This window comes from Gopherus evgoodei, chromosome 11 (assembly GCF_007399415.2).
Source record: "Gopherus evgoodei ecotype Sinaloan lineage chromosome 11, rGopEvg1_v1.p, whole genome shotgun sequence".
Classification (NCBI taxonomy): Eukaryota; Metazoa; Chordata; order Testudines; family Testudinidae; genus Gopherus; species Gopherus evgoodei.
This window is the reverse complement of record NC_044332.1, coordinates 79,105,174-79,119,239: the sequence shown is the minus strand read 5'-3', so window position 1 is coordinate 79,119,239 and position 14,066 is coordinate 79,105,174. Positions and strand designations below refer to the sequence as shown.

Sequence of the window (14,066 nt, the reverse complement as noted above, 5' to 3'; positions counted from 1 at the left end):
TTCAATTGTGAAAACTAACCATTTAGTCCTACTCTTTGTTTCCTGTTTTTAACCAGTTACTGCCCCATGACAGGTCCTTCCCTCTTATCCCATGAGAGTTTACTTTGCTTCAGAGCCTTTGGTGAGGCACCACCTCAAAGGCTTTCTGAAAGTCCAAGTATATAGTATCAACTGGCTCACTCTTGTCCACATGCTTCTTGACACCCTCAAAGAATTCTGATAGATTGGGAGGCGTGATTTCCCTTTGCAAAAGCTGTGCTGACTCTTCCCCCAACATATTGCGTTCATCTACATGTCTGATCATTCTGTTCTTTACTATAATTTCAGCCAGTTTGCCTGATACTGAAGTCAGGCTTACTGGTCTGTAATTGCCGGGATCGCCTCTGGAGCCTTTTAAAAAATTGGCGTCACATTAGCTATCCTCCATTCATCAGGTCCAGAGGCTGATTTAAGCAATAGGTTACGCACCACAGTTAGTAGTTCTGCAATTTCATATCTGAGTTTCTTCAGAACTCTTGGGAGATACCATCTGGTCCTGGTCACTTAGTGCTGTTTTATTGATTGATTGATTTATTCAAAAACCTTCTCCACTGACACCCCAGTCTGGGGCAGTTCCTCAGATTTGTCCCTAACAAGAATGGCTCAGATGTGGGAATCTCCCTCACAAAGTTGCAGTGAAGACTGATGCAAATAATGCTTTTAACTTCTTCACAATGGCCTTGTCTTCCTTGAGGGCTCCATTAGCCCCTCGATCGTCCAGTGGCTACACTGATTGTTTGGCCAGCTTCCTGCATCTGATGTACTTATAAAAAGGTCACACTAATTAATTTGCATTAAACTGAGCCAATTACCACTGCCTTCCTCCTTAATATGGATGCAGATTCTGTGGAGACTACAATCCCAGCATGCAATGTGGCCTGTTTGGGTCAAACTAGAGTGTTTCATGATGAGACCTAGACCTCCTGCTGGTGTCGACACCATCATAGTGTGGACCAAGTGGAGCTGGATGGAGAGCTGAAATCATGCAGTCACCTCTCCCCATTAACAGGCTGTGGTTCTTTCTGGGCCACCATCAGAACCAACCAGAACCTGCCACCGAACCCTGGCCAGTTTTTTGAGATTGGAGCAATTTCCAGAGGTTTTCCCATCACCTTTCCTGGTACCGGCTCACCGTGCTCCTGGGACCTGGCTGGGAATGGCTGATTGCTGTGTCAGGCTGGGAATGGCACCAAACACTGGACCTCTCCCAAATCGCCTGGGATTTCTGGTCTGGTTTGACTGGTTCAGGAGGCTCCTAGAAGTTCCCAGGAATTGGGGCACTCAGCCAAGCCTCCAGACCCTGCCCATCGCATGGTGTCAGCAGGGCCACGCCAATGGCCTTCCAAGAGCTGCCCCGCTCCGGGAGTTCTGCCCACACAAAGGGGCAAAGAGGGTGCCCGGCTCTTCCGAGGACTGGGGATGCAGCCAGTTGCAACATGTTTCCTGTTCTCTCTCCTCTTCCCTCCCCCTCCCTCTTTTCCTAATTAAACTGCAGGTGAACCTACCAGGCTGTGGCAACATGCCAGACACTAAATTCCTCCATGCAGATCGGAACTTGCCTCAATGCACCTTCTGAACGCGCTGCTCTGAGAATGCAGCCGCTCTCCACTGCCAGTCCAGTCGCAGTGACGGGAGTGAGGGCCCAGGGTGGTTTGCTTGTCTTCAGGGGGGTCAGGCCCGGATCCGCAAAGACCCCTAGCACCTTTCAGTGGAAAGGAGGCACCTAAATACCTCTGTGGAGCCAGGCCCAAGTGTCTAGGGGGTTGCAGTGGGGATCAGGAGACCACCGAGTGCACCCTATCTGTGCTGCTCTTTCCCCTATGTCTTGCCTATTTGGATTTTAAGCTCTTTAGGGTGAGCATTAAGGGACAAGGGATTTAGGTGCCCAGAGTAGCAGATAAGTGGGATTTTGAAAAGTGCCTACAGGCATTTTTGAAATCTATGGGAATTAGGCACCAAACTTGCCTTGGCCCCTCTGAACATCCTCCCAGGTGCCAGTCAGCATCTTTAGGTGCCTAAATCCTCTGGGATCAGGTCTTATGTGGCTGTGCAGCACACAGCACCATGGGGCTCCGATCTCAGCTCATGTGCCCCTCCCTGCCTGGTTTGCCTGCGCTGTCTCCAGCATGGGGCAGAGAATGGCTGTGTGCACCCTACTCCAGCCCATGGCTCCACGCTACAAGAGACATGTTCTGGGACCCGCCTCCCCCTCCCCCATCCCCTCTACCCGTAACGAAATGGAGGGTGGCTGCTATACCTAGACACCTGCAACAACCAGTGGAGATGCGCCTGTCGACAGGGCGAGCGTCACCTGGCACGAGACCGACGGACCAGGCCTGTCCCGCATAGGCCCATGAGGAAGGCCGCGGTCTGCAGGCAGAGCACCCTGTGCCTACGGAGAAGCTATACCTGATATTGGCCCCGCCCACCTGGCTCTGGCACCCCCAAGCCCCCCAGTCTGTATTAGGCCTGGTGAGACGTGCCTTCCCTGCCTCCCTCAGCTAGGAAGGAGACCACTCCCAGACCTGCTGGCTGTACCCTAGAAATGCCACTGGGATGGCTGGCTGGGAACAGTTGGGCTGGGGGTTGACTAGGAGGAACCTGTCCCAAGAAGCCATCAGGCCCCACTGGCTCCTCACCCTGTGTCTCAAACAACGTTCTTCCCAGCAGCTCTCTCATGCTAGTGCCAGGTCTCAGTGGGACCGGCCGCCTGCTCGGTGCTGCCTGGTGCCACGGAGAGGGCATCTCTCCCAGCTCGGAAAGCAGGCCAAGGCCGAGCGGACACAGAGCCAGAGCTGCTAAGACCCGGCAGTGGGGAGAATCAGCAAGGGGCAGAGGCCGAGAGGGGAGCTGGGGAGGAGAGTGCCTGGTGCCAGAGGCTGGCTGAGGTTAAGAGGAGAAAGACAGGAGGCTGGCGAGCCCAGTAGGAGGCCCTGGACGTTTTGGAGAAGCATTTGCTAGTCACTCACTCGCCTCAGACTGTGATCTCGCATGCTCTGCTGAGCTGTGTCTGGGCAGCCCTCGGATGGGAGATCTGCCCAGGAAACCCCCTTGTGCATCCCTGCCAGCCCCCAGAGGTGCTAAGGATGCCGAGCCAGCCGAGGTGCCATCTCCCTGGGGACACGTAAAACCCCAGGTGCTGCCCACTTGGGTTCACTCGAGATCCCAGGATTCCCTTGGCAAGAATCCAGGTGCAGCTGCACCTCGGGGCCAGTGCCCGGCTCAGGTGCCAAGTATCGGGGGTAGCCGTGTTTGGAGGAGTCCGGGGGCACCTTCAAGACTAACCGATTTATTTGGGCATAAGCTTTCCTGGGTAAAAACCCACTTCTTCAGATGCACGGAGCGGTGGGTTTTTACCCAGGAAAGCTTATGCCCAAATTAATGGGTTAGTCTTGAAGGTGCCCGGACTCCTTGTTTTTTCGGCTCAAGTGGTTTATTCCCCTGCTGAACCCAGCACGGAGCTTCACTTCCTGTCCTAAACCGCTCTTGGGAGCGGGCTGCATTCCCACGGGCAGAGGCTTTGGCTGCCGGGGGCCATAGAAAGCCCCCAGGCGGCGCCTGTCGCTAGGAAGACGGGGCCGTGTCTGAGCCGAGCGAGGGAGAGGGTTAGGGCCCGGGGGTCGTTCGCAGCTGTTCTCTGTGGAGCCTCCTCTGCCGATCCACTTCCATTCCTCCCCCGGCTGGGTTCCTCCCCGGGCGGCGCGGGGGCTGTCGGACTCGGAGCGGGCTAGGCGCCGGAGCGGATCCCGCAAATAATTCAGCGGGAGGAAGGGAGGCGCAAGCTCCGCGGAGCTGATGGCGCGGCCGCGGCCACGTCGGGTTAGGACCAAGGAGCCTGCGGGCGCCTGGAGTCCGGGGGGGTGGGGGGGGGGGCAGCGCGTGGAGCCAGAGCCGGGGCCCAGGGGAGCCGCGCGCATTAGCGCCCGCGGGCCGCTCTGCTGGGCCTTGGGGAGGCTATTAACGCCCCCTGCTCTCCTGGCCGGTTGGTCGGAGCCGCCTGCAAAGTCGCCGGCGAGCCCCTGCGCCGCGGCGGTAGTTTGAGATCCCCTAGCATGCCCGCCCTCTGCCTGGCCCCAGCGCGCACCCCCTGCGACTGGAGCCCCTTCCCCGGCCTGCTCTGCAGAGGATGCTCCTGCGCTGTCCACCTCCATCCCTGCCCGCTCGGGTGGGTCCGCCTGGTTGGGAGAAGGATGAAATCAGAGAGGCCGAAGCGCGGGCCTGGCCCGCCCAGCCCCGCGCACAGCCCCTGGCCAGGTGGGGCGCCTGGCCAAGCCAGTGCGCTGAGAGCCAGGACTAGGGGCAGGATTGTTTCCTAGCGTCGTTCTCCAGGACACTCCTCAGTCCGGTTTCAATTGTTCCAGTGACTGGGCTTCCACTGCCCCGATTAGCAGCGGGCAGGCCCGGGGCCCCCCAAAGAACTGATCACTTCTGAGGCGCTTGGCCAGGTTCCCTCCGGATCCAACGACTCCCGTGGGAGACACTGGGCGCAACCGATTATCAGTCTCTTGCCAAAGCCTCAGCCCGCTCCGCGCCGCGGGCAGGAGCTGATGTTCGCCGGGACGCGGAGAACCGCCCGTTTCGGCCCCCGCCCCAAACCCGACAACGAAATTTCCCGGCGTCAAGGCTGCACATGGGCAGGGATCAGAGTCATTACAAATCCGCAGCCCTCCTGGGTCAGAGCAGCCGCGGCCCATCAAGCGCAGGCCCTGCGCCCCGGCGGGGGAGACACGCGGGGATGGGCGGTTCTGTCCTCCCGGTCCCCTGGCTCGGCTGGGGCCCCGCTCTGGCTGGCCTGGAGCACCCGGCTCAGCCCCTTCCACGCCGGGGAGGAATGGCGTCAACGCCCGGTCCCAAGGCAGAACCCCGCGGCCCGGGCTGGGAGCCTTCGGCCCAGTTCTAGCCCCGCTCCCCCGACACAACTTGCCGGCTCGCCCCGGGCCCCTTGCGCTCCTGTCGCGCTGAAACTCTGCCCGGGAGAGCAGCAAACGGGCCGGCGGGTGTCACGGGCTCGTCGGCTGATGGCCGAGGAGGCTGCAAACGAAGCACCAAGTAGGAAATACATTGATTCGGCTCGGCTGGACCATCCCCGTCCTGCCAGGGCGCTGCAGCCCGCATCCCGGGGTGCCACAGGAGCTGTTCGGTGCTCGGAGGCCAGAGCCCTTGCTGCGCTGTAGGGAGCGAGCCGCCAGCAATGGGGGGAGGAGAGAGATTGGGCCACCAGGTTAGCTACAGACCTGGGATGCCACTGGGCTTCCTCAGCGTTGCGTTGTGACTAAACCGGATCTAATCCGGATTCCTCCCACCCGGGGTCAGTCTCCCCATGGGTTCAGCGGGTGAGGGGAGGCTTTGAAAGCTCCGGCTTTAGCCGAGTCTTTCCGCCTCGCCCGGCCTGCCGCGGTCCCCGGGCTTGGGTTTTTCCCACTAATGCAACCGTGTCCGCGGGGAGGTTTCTGGGAGCTTTGCACATCAGCTCGTCTCCTGTGTGTGGGAATCCGGCTCCGCTGCAGCCCAGCGGGCCCCAGCCCCGGATGTGTCTAGCGCCGGCTGGGAGCAGGAAGAGTCGAGCTCTGCCGTTACTTGTATCCTGAAACTCGCTCCCTGGGGGCCGTGCACCGCTGGGGAGGGACCTCGGACCTCTGGGGCTACAGGGCTGGAAGCAGACTCCGGGCTGTGCCGGCTCGGGCGATGCAGGGACCCCGGACCCAGGCCCTGGAGAGAGCTGTGTGGAGCCCGGCAAGGCGGGGGCACCGCCCGTGAGCAAACTGCCAAGGGCCCGATCCTGCAGGGTGCCCAGCACCCCGGTGAGAGCGGAGCGGGCCGAGAGCCACAGGGGTTCAGGGAGCAAGGGCAGCTCTCCCGGAGAGGGTCTGGGCCCTGACTTCTACAGCCCGGGCCCAGCCCCCCAGGACGGGTCTGGCTCCCCACACCGGACAAATGACTGGTCCCGCGGGACGGCTGGCTGGGTGGGGGGCGGGTCTCTCCTGGAGCTGGGACCGATCCATGGGGGGAGATCCCAGAGCAGGGAGTAGGATGCCAGGGGGATCCCTGTGTTGCTCGGCAGCGGGACCTGCTGGAGTTTTCTCCGGGCAGACGGCTTCGTCCCTGGGTACAGACTTGCAGGAACCGAGCCTGGAGGTAAGGAGTTGGGGTGGTCACCCCACTGCCGGGGCCAAACATTCCTGTGGAGGATCACATCCGGTCCCCCCAATCCCCTCCTTCCCCCTGCACTTCCTAGTGGCTACCAAGATTCCCGTTCACACCCTGTCCTGCGGCGCTGTTGCTGGCCCACCCCAGAGCTGGCTGCATTTCCGAGGCGCCTTGAGACAAAGCCCGCTGCCCTCGGGTCCCGGGAGAGCTCTGCCGGAGTGCGGAGCGCACAAACGGGGCTGGGGCTCTGAGAAACGCTTGGGGGCAGGCGCGGGACCTGCGCGGGGCTCTGGAGAGGGGAGCGGAGAAGAACCAGGCCGCGGCTGTGGGAATAGAAAAGAGATTCCGAGCTGGGACTGCAGGACCCAGCCACCCCCTGGGGTTCCCACTGGCTCTGTAGCTCCCGGCCGGGGAGCGCACAGGGCCGGGGAGGGCGCACGGTGCCAGGGGGCCGGCGCCCCCGCCCTTACCTCGGCTGAAGATGAGGCTTTCGTACGGGATCTTGTTCTTGGTCTCCAGGCTGGAGCAGTTCCAGCGCTCGTCCCGGAACTGGTGCTGGCACTCGTGGATGGCGATCTGCATGCCCTGGATGGCGGAGGCCGTCACGTCGGGGTGCCGGACGCACACCTCCAGCTGGCGCCGCGTCAGGCCGGGCAGCGTCAGGCACACGGTGTTGGCGTTCAGCACCGGCTCCGACGGCAGCTTCAGACCCAGGATTTCATTGGCGCAGGAGCTGGAAGGGAAGGGACAGCCAGGCTCAGCGTCCTGCCCTGCCGCCTCGCCCGCCCAGGGTGCCAGGGCTCTGCTGGGGGGAGGGGAAAGCCGGCAGGGACCCAGTCACAGGGACCCTCCCTCCCCCCCAGTGCAAGTCCCCACAGGGAGGAGGCAGCCGGGGCGTCGGGTGGAGCCAGGCCCCAGAGAGAGCCGCCCGCCAGCCCAGCGATTCTGCGCTGGATTTGGAGCGGGGTGGGGAGTCGGGGCAGGGGACGGGGGGATGGGTAGGCAGCCAGAAATCCTCAGTGGCATCTTCTTTCCCACGGGCTCTCCAGCTCTGCCTCCCTTGGAGAGGCTTCGACAAGCCTCTTCCCTACCAGACCTTATCCCAGCCCATCCCCGCGGTATCTGGGCACCTTCGAGTCATGCACCAAATCACCTGACTGACACCTGTTATGCGTGGAACAGGGCTGCAAAGAGAACCAATAGCAGAACCTAGATAGACAGAGAGGGAAAGTGTGGGCCCCTCACTGAATGGGAGAGGCAAGCTAGTGACAGAGGATGTGGAAAAAGTTAATGTACTCAATGCTTTTTTTGCCTCTGTCTTCACGAACAAGGTCAGCTCCCAGACTGCTGCACTGGGCAGCACAGCATGGGGAGAAGGTGACCAGCCCTCTGTGGAGAAAGAAGTGGGTCAGGACTATTTAGAAAAGCTGGACGAGCACAAGTCCATGGGGCTGGATGTGCTGCATCCGAGGGTGCTGAGGGAGTTGACCAAGGTGATTGCAGAGCCATCGGCCATTATCTTTGAAAACTCATGGTGATTGGGGGCGGTCCCGGATGATTGGAAAAAAGCTAATGTAGTGCCCCCATCTTCTATAAAAGGGAAGGAGGAGGATCCAGGGAACTACAGGCCAGTCAGCCTCACTTCAGTCTCCGGAAAAATCATGGAGCAGGTCCTCAAGGAATCAATTTTGATGCACTTGGAGGAGAGGAAGATGATCAGGAACAATCAGCATGGATTCACCAAGGGCACATCATGCCTGACCAACCTGATTGCCTTCTATGAGGAGATAACTGGGTCTGTGGATGCGGGGAAAGCAGTGGATGTGTTATCCCTTGACTTTAGCAAACCTTTGGATATGGTCTCCCACAGTATTGCCAGCAAATTAAAGTAGTATGGGCTGGATGAATGGACTATAAGGTGGATAGAAAGCTGGCTAGATCGTCGGGCTCAGCGGGTAGTGATCAACGGCTCCATGTCTAGTTGGCAGCCGGTATCAAGCAGATTGCCCCAAGGGGCAGGAGCTGGTTTTGTTCAACTTCTTCATTAACGAGCTGGATGATGGGATGAATTGCACCCTCAGCACGTTCGCAGAGGACACTAAGCTGGGGGGAGAGGTAGATTTGCTGGAGGGTAGGGATTGGGTCCAGAGTGACCTAGACAAATTGGAGGATTGAGCCAAAAGAAACCTGATGAGGTTCAACAAGGACAAGTGCAGAGTCCTGCACTTAGGATGGAAGAATCCCATTCACTGCTACAGACTGGGGACCGAGTGGCTAAGCAGCAGTTTTGCATAAAAGGACCTAGGGGTTACACTGGACAAGAAGCTGGATATGAGTCATCAGTGTGCCCTTGTTGCCAAGAAAGTCAACACCATATTGGGCTGTATTAATAGGAGCATGTCACGGAGTCCCCGGGCGATGCTCTGGAACTGCTCCCCACAAAGCCAAGCAGGACTTTGGGGAGCCTCCTCTCCCTTGGAGCAGAATGTCTTCAGGGCAAGAAGCTCACCCGGCTTCACCTCCTGGGTCTCTCCTTGGAGCATTCAGCATCCTCTGCCCCTCCGTGCGCTTCCCACAGCGAGTCCACCCAGGCGGGGTCCTGGGGAAGCCACAGGGTCCTGCCCCCCCACTTTGCAGTCAGATGTGACTCTCAGCCAGCCAGTAACACAGAGGTTTATTAGAGGTTTATTATTTGCGCACAGACTGGCTTATTTGCGCACAGACTGGCTAACCTAGTAAGGAGGGCTTTAAACTAGGTTCGACGGGGACAGGTGAGCAAAGCCCACAGGTAAGTGGGGAACAAGACCTGGGAGATGGGTTGGAAACAAGAGGGAGCACGGGCTATAATGGCAGAGAGGAAGGAGGGTCAGGGCAAAGCTGGGAGGCAAGATCAAACCAGTATCTTAGATGCCTATATACAAATGCAAGAAGTATGGGTAATAAGCAGGAGGAACTGGAAGTGCTAATAAATAAATACAACTATGACATTATTGGCATTACTGAAACTTGGTGGGATAATACACACAACTGGAATGTTGGTGTGGATGGGTATAGTTTGCTCAGGAAGGATAGACAGGGGAAAAAGGGAGGAGGTGTTGCCTTATATATTAAAAATGTACACACTTGGACTGAGGTGGAGATGGACATAGGAGACGGAAGTGTGGAGAGTCTCTGGGTTAGGCTAAAAGGGGTAAAAAACACAGGTGATGTCGTGCTGGGAGTCTACTACAGGTCACCTAATCAGGCAGAAGAGGTGGATGAGGCTTTTTTCAAAAAACTAACAAAATCATCCAAAGCCCAAGATTTGGTGGTGATGGGGGACTTCAACTATCCAGATATATGTTGGGAAAATAACACCGTGGGGCACAGACTATCCAATAAGTTCCTGGACTGCATAGCAGACAACTTTTTATTTCAGAAAGTTGAAAAAGCTACTAGGGGGGAAGCTGTTCTAGACTTGATTTTAACAAATAGGGAGGAACTTGTTGAGAATTTGAAAGTAGAAGGAAGCTTGGGTGAAAGTGATCATGAAATCATAGAATTTGCAATTCTAAGGAAGGGTAGAAGGGAGTACAGCAGAATAGAGACAATGGATTTCAGGAAGGCGGATTTTGGTAAGCTCAGAGAGCTGATAGGTAAGGTCCCATGGGAATTAAGACTGAGGAGAAAAACAACTGAGGAAAGTTGGCAGTTTTTCAAAGGGACACTATTAAGGGCCCAAAAGCAAGTAATTCCGATGGTTAGGAAAGATAGAAAATGTGGCAAAAGACCACCTTGGCTTACCCTTGAGATCTTGCGTGACCTACAAAATAAAAAGGCATCATATAAAAAATGGAAACTAGGTCAGATCACGAAGGATGAATATAGGCAAATAATACAGGAATGCAGAGACAAGATTAGAAAAGCAAAGGCACAAAATGAACTCAAACTAGCTATGGGAATAAAGGGAAACAAGAAGACTTTTTATCAATACATTAGAAGCAAGAGGAAGACTAAGGACAGGGTAGGCCCACTGCTCAATGAGGAGGGGGAAACAGTAACGGGAGACTTGGAAATGGCAGAGATGCTTAATGACTTCTTTGTTTCGGTCTTCACTGAGAAGTCTGAAGGAATGTCTAGTATAGTGAATGCTTACGGGAAGAGGGTAGGTTTAGAAGAGAAAATAAAAAAAGAGCAAGTAAAAAATCACTTAGAAAAGTTAGATGCCTGCAAGTCACCAGGGCCTGATGAAATGCATCCTAGAATACTCAAGGAGTTAATAGAAGAGGTATCTGAGCCTCTAGCTATTATCTTTGGGAAATCATGGGAGACAGGGGAGATTCCAGAAGACTGGAAGGGGGCAAATATAGTGCCCATCTATAAAAAGGGAAATAAAAACAACCCAGGAAACTACAGACCAGTTAGTTTAACTTCTGTGCCAGGGAAGATAATGGGGCAGGTAATCAAAGAAATCATCTGCAAACACTTGGAAGGTGGTAAGGTGATAGGGAATAGCCAGCATGGATTTGTAAAGAACAAATCATGTCAAACTAATCTGATAGCATTCTTTGATAGGATAACGAGCCTTGTGGATAATGGAGAAGCGGTGGATGTGATATACCTAGACTTTAGTAAGGCATTTGATACGGTCTCACATGATATTCTTATAGATAAACTAGGAAAGTACAATTTAGATGGGGCTACTATAAGGTGGGTGCATAACTGGCTGGATAACCATACTCAGAGAGTAGTTGTTAATGGCTCCCAATCCTGCTGGAAAGGTATAACCAGTGGGGTTCCGCAGGGGTCTGTTTTGGGACCGGTTCTGTTCAATATCTTCATCAACGATTTAGATGTTGGCATAGAAAGTATGCTTATTAAGTTTGCAGATGATACCAAACTGGGAGGGATTGCAACTGCTTTGGAGGACAGGGCGCATGACTTATGAGGCGAGGTTGAGGGAACTGGGATTATTTAGTCTGCAGAAGAGAAGAATGAGGGGGGATTTGATAGCAGCCTTCAACTATCTGAAGGAGGCTTCCAAAGAGGATGGATCTAGACTGTTCTCAGTGTTGGTAGATGACAGAACAAGGAGTAATGGTCTCAAGTTGCAATGGGGGATGTCTAGATTGGATATTAGGAAACACTATTTCACTAGGAGGGTGGTGAAGCACTGGAATGGGTTCCCTAGGGAGGTGATGGAATCTCCTTCCTTAGAGGTTTTTAAGGTCAGGCTTGATAAAGCCCTGGCTGGGATGATTTCATTGGGGACTGGTCCTGCTTTGAGCAGGGGGTTGGATTAGATGATCTCTTGAGGTCTCTTCCAACCCTGATATTCTATGATTCTAGGGGTGTATATGCAGACAGACGGACAGAGAGGGTGTATGGGGATGAATGGGTGGATGGCTAGATAGAGGGAGTCTGTAGAGACAGATCGGAGGATATAAGAGATTGGATAGGTAGAGGAGGTGTATGAGGATGGGTGGAACGATGGATGATGGGAGGACATGTGGGGACACATGCACAGCCAGCCCCAGAGACCAAGGCCTGGTTTGGGTGGCCACCTAAGCTTTTGGCTCATTAACCAAGCAGACGGCCAATCAGTGATGGGGCTCACCCGCTCCAATGCAGTCACCCCGGATTTGCAGGCTGTACCTGAGATCAGACTCCCTGAGGCCCTGTGCCTCCTGTGGGATGGGCATGGACCAAGCATGCAGGGCTCACGCGTCAGCCCTGCTGTCCTGTTGAAATTCTATTGCTGGCTATCCAGGTTTGTGTCCCACCCCCTTCACCCTGGTATCTGGGCACCTGCCAGTGTGCATTAAACAACAGGACTGCCATCTGTGCTGGGGGTTCGCTTTCTCTTGCTCCCCTTCTCCCAGATGGGGAGCTGTGCGTGTTGTGGTAGGACTGGGTTTTCTAACATCTCCTGTGCTCTGTGTCTCTGTCAGCAGAGGTCGGACAGAGAAATGCCCCGGCACGGGGAGCAGGCGCTGGGAGGTTTGGGATGGTCCTTCCTCCCTCAGTCAGGGTCCAGCCCTAAGGATGCTCTGTCCCCTGTCTGGACGAGTTCCCCCTCGATAGCAGAACACCCCGTGGGGCTGGAGGAGCGGAGTTCTGCCGGGTCTCCAGCCTGGACCCATGGAGCACCTAGAAGACAGGGACATAGCTTTGATCTGTGGAGCGCCGGTGCGGGGCAGGGGGACAGGTGTCCATGTCACAGCCCAGCCAGGTAATGCTGTTCTGTGCTAGCTGCACGAAAGGTGACCACGGAGCCCAACCCTTCATTTCCTATCTCTCTTCTCACTGGCAGAACCTCATGTTCCACTCCACAGCGGCTTCTGTGCCCGAGCCCCTCTTGCCAGGGATCTGAAAGTCAAGCTGGACTCTGCCAGGCGACTCTCCGCTTCTCTCTCTGGCACCTGCTGGAAAGTCTCGGGCCTGGCCTGGGCTGGTTTGTCCCTCCTAGGTCACATTCTGTGCCGTGCTCCCAGGCTGTGTCCAATTCCCATTTCAGCCACTCCTTGGCGTGGGGCTCCCAGGTCAGCAGTTCTAGGGCCACACCCCAGTGGGCCCAGGCCTGTCGCTGGCACTAGGGGCCAGGCCGCCTTCCCTGTCCTGGCCTGGCACATTCGGAGGGGGCTGAGGGTCAGCCAACTGCAGGATCCTGGTTCCAGAGGGGCATCATCAGAAAGTCTGGTTGGGACAGCACAGCCTCACCCCCTCATAGCCAGGACCAGATCCTGAGCACCTCATTTGGGCCCAGCGCCCTGGGTCTGGCTGAGTCAGGCCTGGACCGGGTTCTTTGCTTCTTCTTTGGAGGGTCCCTCTGCACCCGCTCGGCTGCTTGACTTGGGCCTTTCTCTGGATTCACCAAAGCCAGAGAGGAGCCCCACAGCACTGGTGTCCTCAAAGGCCGAGCCCTCCGCCCAGCCCCCCACAGCCAGGCATGGACGCCATACAGGTGACTGGAGCACTGCAGGGAGAAGGGACTTGCTTGGAGAGGCGCTGGGCACGATCTGCCCTGGCTGTAACTCATCGGGGGCCTGAGGGGGGTCTCCCATCAGGTCTGTCCCTCAGGCCAGGCTTGTTCCCCTGGGGACTAAACCCATTCTCCCCTTCAGTGCCGTGAGGCCTGGCTCAGAGCTCAACTCCCTCCAGGGCCAATCCGGAGTGACCCCACCGAAGTCGCTAGGGGAGCGGGCACAACCTTAACACCCGGAGCAGGGAGCTCCCCAAGTCCTGACCCTGATTTGGTGTCACTCCTGGTTTGCCCCCGCTTGTCACATCAGAATTAGTCCAGCCCTACATGTCCCAAGCCAAGAACCATCCAGCCCCACCCGTCTCTGACTTCCAGGGGATTTGCCTGGCTCTCCTGCCCCTCTTCTTCCTGCCCCATGCTCTCCCCGCCAGCGCCAGCCCCCACCCCAATCCAAAGTGGGGGCGGGAGGCTGGAAATCATGTACCGCCGCTGCCATCCTCTCCTCTGATCCCCGGCGCTGCCGCATCGCCCCCCCGGACTAAGTGGGTTTAAACACGATTTCACGGTGAAAGCCCCGCGGGTCACAGGCTGCGGCTGCTGCTGCTTTAATTAACACACGTTCCAGCGTCAACACATTGTGTGCGAAGGGGGAGAAAGAAAAACCCAGCCCAGCCCCAGGAGCTGGAGCAGCCAGAGGAGGGAAAGGGGGCGGGGGGGGTTAACCCTTTCCTGCCCGCTGCCCGGAAATTTGGCAGCTGGCCGGGCAGCCGGGGAGATCAAAGGAAGACGCCTGGAGTGGCCTGTGATGCGGGAAAGGGCCGGGGGGGGGGGGGCGAGGCGGTCATGGCCAGCGAAGGGGGGAAAGTCGGGGTCCCCCGGGTACAGGACGTGGGGCACAAGCCCGCTCCCCACCCCCAAC

The 14,066-nt window shown here is 56.8% G+C and overlaps 1 protein-coding gene across 1 annotated transcript in view; it reads right to left on the bottom strand.

Annotated features, from left to right (window-relative positions):
- Positions 1-14,066, bottom strand: part of WNT10A (Wnt family member 10A) — a 49,351-nt gene that overhangs the window by 33,836 nt on the left and 1,449 nt on the right. Inside the window, exon 2 of the mRNA XM_030579361.1 lies at positions 6,657-6,919. Within this exon, the coding sequence (XP_030435221.1) occupies positions 6,657-6,919 (263 nt within the window). The remainder of the gene's footprint in view (positions 1-6,656; positions 6,920-14,066) is intronic.